A 7,503-nucleotide genomic window follows, 5' to 3' on the forward strand; every position below is an offset into this window, starting at 1 on the left:
GGCCCGCACCCCTCTGCCGCGCCCCGCGCCGGGAGCCGGCGCCGCTGCCGCCATGGGGGCCTGCCTGGGCGCCTGCTCTCTGCTCAGCTGCGTGAGTCCCCACTCCGGCGCCTGCTGCTCGCCGCCTGCTCACTTTTGTCCTGTCTTCTTCCTCTAGTTTCTTCTTTTTCCTTCCTCCGAATTTGTCTTTCTGGGCCCGCACCCCGCTCCTCGCTCCTTGGTCCCCCTGTCACTCGGAACCCCCCACCCCCAGCCCGCGCCCTCTGGCGCCGGGGACAGCTGCTGTCCTGGGCTCAGGTTACTGCGGGGGAGGGGTTGGGGCGCGCCGGGGCGGGGGAGGGGAGTGCACTCGGCGGGGGCCCCTCCCGGGAATTGGGGAGACTGAGGCCCAGAGCCTCGGTTGTGGGTGGGCGCTGCGGCCCCACCTCGTCCAACTTGGAGCGGTTCTCGCGGTGCGCCTTTCTCTCTGCCGGACGCTCTGACTCTTTGTGTAGCGTGCTTGGCCTCTGTCCCTCTCTGCCGTGGGCCCCTCTCTGTCCCTCTGTCGATCTGTCCGTCACTCTGTTCCTGTCTGTCTGCCTCAGTTAGTCCATTTGTATTTGTCTGACATCTGTCTCTGTCCGTTTGCTTGTCTACCTTTGTCCTTCCGTGGATTCTCCGTCATTGTCTGTTGCTACAGTTCGGTGTCTGCCCGTCTGTCCGCTCGTTCATTCTATCTGTCTCTCTGCATCCTTGTCTCTGCCTCATTCAGTCTGGCTCAGGCTAACTCCTGGGCACTTCTCCAAGGAGCCCCAGACCCTTCCCCTCTATGCCCCAGAGCTGAAATGGGGAGTAGGGAGGAAGCCCCTGTCTGCCTTTCTAAGACGCACTTCAGTGAGGTCCATGCGTGTTGCCACCACCTCGTGGACCCAACTCTGGGTTGGAAGAATTAAAAAAGGTTCCGGGGGTGGGGGGTGGGGCGCTAAGAAGTACCCTGGTCTCCTGGGCTCAGGGACTTGGGGGGGAAGCCAGCCTCTGTTTTGGGGCTGCAGCCAGAATAGGGGAGGAGCTTCAGCCAGACCCCAGCTAGGAGGCCCCTTCTCCTATCCCTTTTCCCCTCATTAAATCTGAGGTTCATTCAGGCAGCCTCCTCCCCCTCTGGCCCACACAAAGAGGAGCAGAGAGGAAGAGGGAGGTCTGGTGGTTGCTGAATCTTAGGACTTGCTTTTCTTTGTTCGTGTGTGTGCGTGTGTGTGTGTGTGTGTGTGTGTGTGTGTGTGTGTGTGTTAGGATGGGGGTGTAGGGGTGGAAGCTGGGGGATCCAGATATTTACTTTACAGCTATTTTCTGAGAATGATATCTGTACAGAAAGGCTGTAGCGTGGGTCCCTGGACAGTCTCTTGTCCTCTCTGGGTCTCCATTTTCCCGTCTGTAGCGTGTGTGTGTGTGTGTGTGTGTGTGTGTGTGTGTGTGTGTGTGTGCAGGAGGAGGGATCAAGAGCTGGTTCCTGAGATCTCTCCCCAATGAAATCAGGTTTGGGCTGGGTCTCTGGCCAGGAAGCATTTGCTTCCTGGTGGGGGAGGGAAAACTTCAAGAATTGACCAGACTTCCATCTGGCTGGATTGACCTGGGTGTGGGAGGTATTGAGGAGAGACCTGCCAATCCCCCATGCCTCTGTCTCCCCATCTGCCTTCCTCATAATGCTTTTGGGAAGATTAAAAAGTGCCCTACTCAATCACTGGCGTATAGTACGTGCTGGAAATAGGAGCTCCGGTTATCATCTTGGAAAGGTGGGTGGAGAGTTTCCTCTGGAGCCAAGTACTGGTCTCTGAGTCATAGAATCCTACCAGGCTGAGACTAGAAAGCACCTGACAGGCCTGCCCAAACCCTTGGTTTACAGATGAGAAAACTGCAGCCCAGAGAGGTTAGCTGACTTGCCTAAGGTTGCACAGTGAAAGGATGGTGAATTGCACAGTCAGAATTAAAATCTGATTTCTGGTCCAGGGCTCTTCACACACCTTCCCTCCCTTCCCCACATCCTGGGGGCCTGAGGGACAGGGCTGGCTCAGGGTAGAATTGATAGTTTCACATATTGAGTATCTAATATCTACAAAGGACCTCCTTTCAGTGGCCTCCCTTTGAGGTTCTGACCTCTAACATTTACTTAACACTTACTGCATGCCAGGTGCTGTGCTGAGCCCTTCACCCGTGCCATTTCATTAGTTCCCCCCTCAGCCCTGTGACATAGTCATCCTATTTTATAGATAATGGTACCAACAATAGCCATCATTTACTGCGTCCTTACTATAGGCCCAGCACTCACTGCTCAGAGCTGTCCAGTGGTGGCACAGGCCCAGCACTGTAGTGAGCATTTTACATATGTCCTTTCATTTAAGCCTCACAATGACCCCAATGACACAGTTAATATTATTCTCATTTCACAGATGAGAAAACTGTATCAGAGAAGGAAGATGATTTCCCCACAGCCACACAGTATTAAGTGATGCAGTGGATGCTACTGGATACCAATAACAACCTGTTTCAATGGAGATTTGACCCATAGGGGTGAAGTTCTTATAGGGGGTTTCCAGGCATCCTTAGGGTTGGTGGGGAAGAGTTCTGTACCTCTCCAAGTGTGACACGTTTGCATCTGCCCATCGTGGCTCTCTCTGTAAGCATTAGCACTGGGCTGAAGGTGATTCCTGGGAGAAATAAGATGGACCCACAGGGAATGAGAATCACCAGGCAAGCAACATTATGAGCTGGATGATCAGCAGATATTCAGGGAGGGCCTTCAACATTTGAGGGAGCGTGAAAGGCCTTCGGGTCAGAATGGTTGGACTCAGATCCTGGCTTGGCCTCTTAGCTGTGTGACTGTGGACAGTCCCTTCCCCTCTCTCCTTGTCTGTAAAGTGGAGAGAACAGTGGTACCTGCTGTTCAGTACGTTGCAAAGATTAAATGAGACTGAGAAGAGCATGCCAACATCTTTAGCATGAAGCTGGCATGCAGCGGCCACTCCATAAACACCCTAGAGTAGTAAATTGCTCTAGACCACATTCTAGGAAGTGGTGAAGCCAGTGGAACCCAGGGCTGTCTGACTGTAGAGCCAGGGCTCTGAGCCACTTTATTGTCCTGCCCAGGAACCCATTTGATGGGTGAAGAAACTGTGTCCCATAGAGAAGAAAAGAGACTTGTCTAAGATCAAGACTATAGATCCAAGACTATAGGCTCTCTGTTTTCAAGACTGCGTGGAGGAATTCCGTGTGCTTGAGTTGTGTAAGCTGACCTCTTCTCTCCTGTGTTTTGTCTAGTTGTAGTCTGGCTTAGCCACATGAGATGCTGTTCATGAAGTCTGCAAGGTGCCTCTCGTCCTTGCTGGGACCAGTTTTTTGTTTGTTTGTTTAATGGTGGCAAAATAGATATAACATAAAATTTACTATTTTAACTTCTTTTTAGCCTTCAAGGACCTTGTAATTTATTTTAGGAAATATAATATGGTTAGATAGATAAATAGATAGAGAAATATAATATGGTTACATAGATAGATAGATAGATAGATCGATCGACAGATAGATAGAAAACAATCCAACCCTAATGATATCAGTCTCAAAGAATAATATTGTCAGAAGTATTATCAGCTAAGCACACAATGAGAATTTGAGAATCTGACTTTTCCTTGATGTCAGTTCTCTGGTTTACTGAAAACAACCCCTGACTCTCTCCCCCTGTTCCCAGAGATACTGCACTCCACTCCCTTGATCTGTCTTCCATTCTGTGACCATTCTGTGTTTCTTCCACACCAAACCATGCACATCTCCAGAGCTATCTAGCTTGCCTTGGGAGGTAGTGAGCTCCTTGTCATTGGTGGTGTACAAGCAGCAGAGGGCGGCCGGCTGCCTTCCTGTAACTCCTCATAGAGAGGAGCTGGACCGGTTGACTGCCAAGGAAATATTGCAACGAAAAGACTCTCAGACCCAGGGCTTCCTGCATTCTGAGTTCTCTATTCCGAGAACCTGGCTGGTGCTATGATTCAGCCACTCTCAGTGTTGTTCCGTTGCTTTTCTATTGCTGCCTTTCCCCCGAGTGCATTTGGTGGGGGTTGTAATCTTAGTGCAGGAAGTTTTATAGTCCGCCTTGGCCTTTCACATTGCATCATAAGCATTAGTTCATATTGCTCTGTAAGCTAGTAACTTGCTTCTTTCCTGCCTCTATAACATCCATTGAATAAATGGGCTACCACTGCCCCTGGGAATTTAGGTCATTTGCAGTCTCTTGAGATTCAAATAAGCTCATAAAACCTAAGTTTGGTGCCTATTTTAATTTCTTTCATTAATTGAAAATGTTTATTTTTAAATAGTAAAATCAATTGTATTGGGGTATAATTTTATTATAATTAGTTACATGTACCCTTTTAAGTGTTACCTCCACGTCTGCTTTCTTCGGCAGAGAGCTCTCTCTTAGGGAGTACTATGACGTATCGCTGGGCATTTATTTTCATTTCCCCTCTATTATTTTCCTGGTATGAACAGTGCCACGATGGACTTCTGAGTGTACGTGTGCACACGTGTCTGCCCTTTCTCCAACAGGCTGGTCCTTCTGTAGGAGGAGGTTCTTGTAGGAGAGAGATCCCTAGAGGTGGAGGGACTGGGTCAGAATGTGTGAATGATCCTGAGGATGAGATGCTCTGGAAGCAGCTGAGGGCTGGTGTACGTTTTTCTGTCCCATACCTGGTGTCTCTGGCTATGGGCCAGGCCCTTGGAAATCCTGAGGTTTCGAGTATCAGGAACACCCGGATTTTGATCTCCAAGAATCCAAGTGAATGGAAAAGCCAGGTTCCCTGACTGCAGCATCTTTTCTTGCGTCTCAAATTGAAACAGTAACAGGTCAGAGCTGGGCCCTGCCCTGGGCACTGGGCATATGGTTCCTGAGGTCAGTGTCTGTTGGTATTCCTTGGTTTTCTCTGGAATCGGAGGCATTGTTTTCATCAACGGTGTGTTTTGAAATTAAACCAGGCTGCCATCAATGAGTTAGCTGGCACTTGGTGCACACAGACCTGAGCTGAATCCCAGCTCCTCAGCTGATTTGCTGTGGCACCTTGGTCATGTCGCCTCTCTGAGTCTGTTTCCCCATTTGTAAATGGGAAGTTACAACACACTTACTTCATAGTGTCAGTGAGGCTTAATGTGGATAAGGTGCTTATCACAGTGCCTGGGACTGAGTGACTCTTCATCAAGGGAAGCTATCACTATTATTATTTGATTCTCAGCACTGCTGTCTACTTGCTGTGTAACTTCTGGCAAGTTTCTTAACCTCTCTGATCTCGGTTTCCTCTTCTTTAAAATGGGACTGATAGCTTGCTCTGTCTGATAACCAGAATGCTCTGTATTGTTTACAAACCACTTTTTTTTGGCATTTACTTATCTGCTCACCCCCAAAAGGTTGTCATGGATAGGAGTCAGGTCTTGGGGTGGAGCCTACAAGATGCAACCACAAGTTGCTAGACGGGTGGACTCTTATGCTTTGGACCATGAGGGAGAATTTCATTCTGCAAGCATTTCATTTAGCATCCATGTCCTTGGTTTTGTGAGTGAGAGAGAAGGAACATTTCTAGGGGCACTTCTAGTCTGGAAGAGAAGTGAGGGGGTGGGATGGGAAGGCAGCTACACCTCAAGCAGAATGTGCTGTGTGCCTTGTGACGAATCCAGAGGGGTGCGGGGTCTCAGAAGAGCAAGGGACCCTTTCAGCCTGTTCTCCACAAAGCCAATCATGCAGCATGAGGCTGTTTTGGTCCCTCCTGGCTTCAAACCCGAGTGGATGCCCCTTGCTATTAGGACGAACAGTAGGGTCCTACACGTAACTGTCAGGCCCTGCCAGCATGGCCGACCTTGCCGTTTACCGATCACTGCCTGGCATAAAGCTTTGGTCATGAGGACCTTTAAACCATTCCTCTAACGCCCAGCTTCTGCCCACCCCAGAACCTCCTCTCTGTCTGGAACACTTTTTCCCCCCTTGGTCAGAAGAGTGCATCCTCATTCTTCAGTGCTCAGCTTCAATGTCACTCCTTCAAGAAAGCGATGTGCCAGCCCCGGTCTAAGCCAGGCCCCCGTCAGTCACTCCCATGGCAGCACACGCTTTTTCTTCCTAGCATTTACCGTGACGGGCGTAATGATTTGTTGAGTGTCTTTCGCTGCCCTTGGAAGCTCGACGAGGTGAGACCTGTGTCTTTCTTGCTCTCCAGACTCTTAAATACTTGGGTGAGAAGTTGATGCTGTTTCAGGAAAGATAAACAGTTTACCAGACATATCTGGGTGTGGGCCCAATTCCTCAAAGCCTGGGCTGTAGACCTGCCTCCCTGAGGGGTAAGGCTCATTTCAGGACACCAGCTATGAATGATGTGGCGATGATTTCAGCCGACCCCAAGGAGGGAAGGGACTTACAGGAGCTTGGGCAGAGGAGCCTGGACAGGGGAAGGGTTAGAGTGCCACTGTTATCCCTCACTGTTGTCCCAAACCTGCCCATCCCCAGAGCAGGGAATCTCAGCCATTCACAATTCTTCATTCTATCATTCAATAGGCATTTATCATGTGCTTGCTGTTTCCTGAGGTCTCAACTGTGCCCAAACACTTTACATTCACTCAGCAGATAGTCACTGAGCTCCTACTATGTGCCAGGCACTGTTCCAGTATCTGGGAATACCACAGTGAGCAAAACAAACAAAAATTCCTGCCCTGGGGGAGCTTACATGCTAGACATGGGAGGCAGACAAACGTAAATAAATATAAATCTTATCAGATGATAATAAGTCCTATGGAGAAAAATGAGCAGGGAAGAGGAAAGGGAGTCTGAGGAGGTTATAGTTTAAATCTTCTATTTCATTCTTACCACTGCTATGCGAGAAGTAGGTACCCTTATGATTCCTGTTTTATGGAAGAGAAAACTGAGGTTCAGAGAGCTTGAATGAATTATATAAGGTCATACAGCTAATCAGTGATGGAGCTGGCCTTCTGAATTTTTTTTTTTTAAACTATTCTGCTTCTCCCTAAGAAACTGTGACCCAGCTCTCTCTCTCCAAGTCCATGGTAACACCTGAGACAAATCCAGGTTTGATCTGGGTACTGTTGTTTGCTGGCTGTGTGACCCTGTGTGACCCAGCCTCATCGAGGCTTGGTTTCCTCCTCCTCCCTCTTCGGCTTGAAAATTAAGTATGATCACATTTGTCTTGTGTGGTATAGGTGGGCTGGGTGCGGATTTGGAGGCATGGAAGGGGAAGTGGTGGGTGCTGTGTGCTTGGGCATGGAAGGGGAGAGGAGGCAGAGGGTAAGGGTGCCATCCCTCCCCTCCCCACAGGCGTCCTGCCTCTGTGGCTCTGCCCCCTGCATCCTGTGTGGCTGCTGCCCCTCCACCCGAAACTCCACCATCAGCCGCCTCATCTTCACGGTCTTCCTCTTCCTGGGGGTGCTGGTGTCCATCATCATGCTGAGTCCTGGAGTAGAGAGTCAGCTCTACAAGGTGAGTATCCCTTC

The 7,503-nt window shown here is 49.7% G+C and overlaps 1 protein-coding gene across 2 annotated transcripts in view; it reads left to right on the forward strand.

Moving 5' to 3' along the window:
• Positions 1–6: 6 nt before the first annotated feature.
• The window catches only part of SERINC2 (serine incorporator 2), an 18,310-nt gene continuing 10,813 nt past the window's right edge, over positions 7–7,503 (forward strand). The window contains exons 1-2 of one of the 2 annotated variants that reach the window (XM_011357808.2): positions 7–91; positions 7,328–7,489. In XM_011357808.2, coding sequence (XP_011356110.1) covers positions 53–91; positions 7,328–7,489 — 201 coding nt within the window. In that variant the 5' untranslated portion in view covers positions 7–52. Of the gene's footprint in view, positions 92–2,912; positions 3,257–7,327; positions 7,490–7,503 lie in introns of those variants that run through there. The other variant, XM_023529262.1, reaches the window with a different exon arrangement.

This window comes from Pteropus vampyrus, unplaced genomic scaffold (assembly GCF_000151845.1).
Source record: "Pteropus vampyrus isolate Shadow unplaced genomic scaffold, Pvam_2.0 Scaffold36, whole genome shotgun sequence".
Taxonomy (NCBI): domain Eukaryota; kingdom Metazoa; phylum Chordata; class Mammalia; order Chiroptera; family Pteropodidae; genus Pteropus; species Pteropus vampyrus.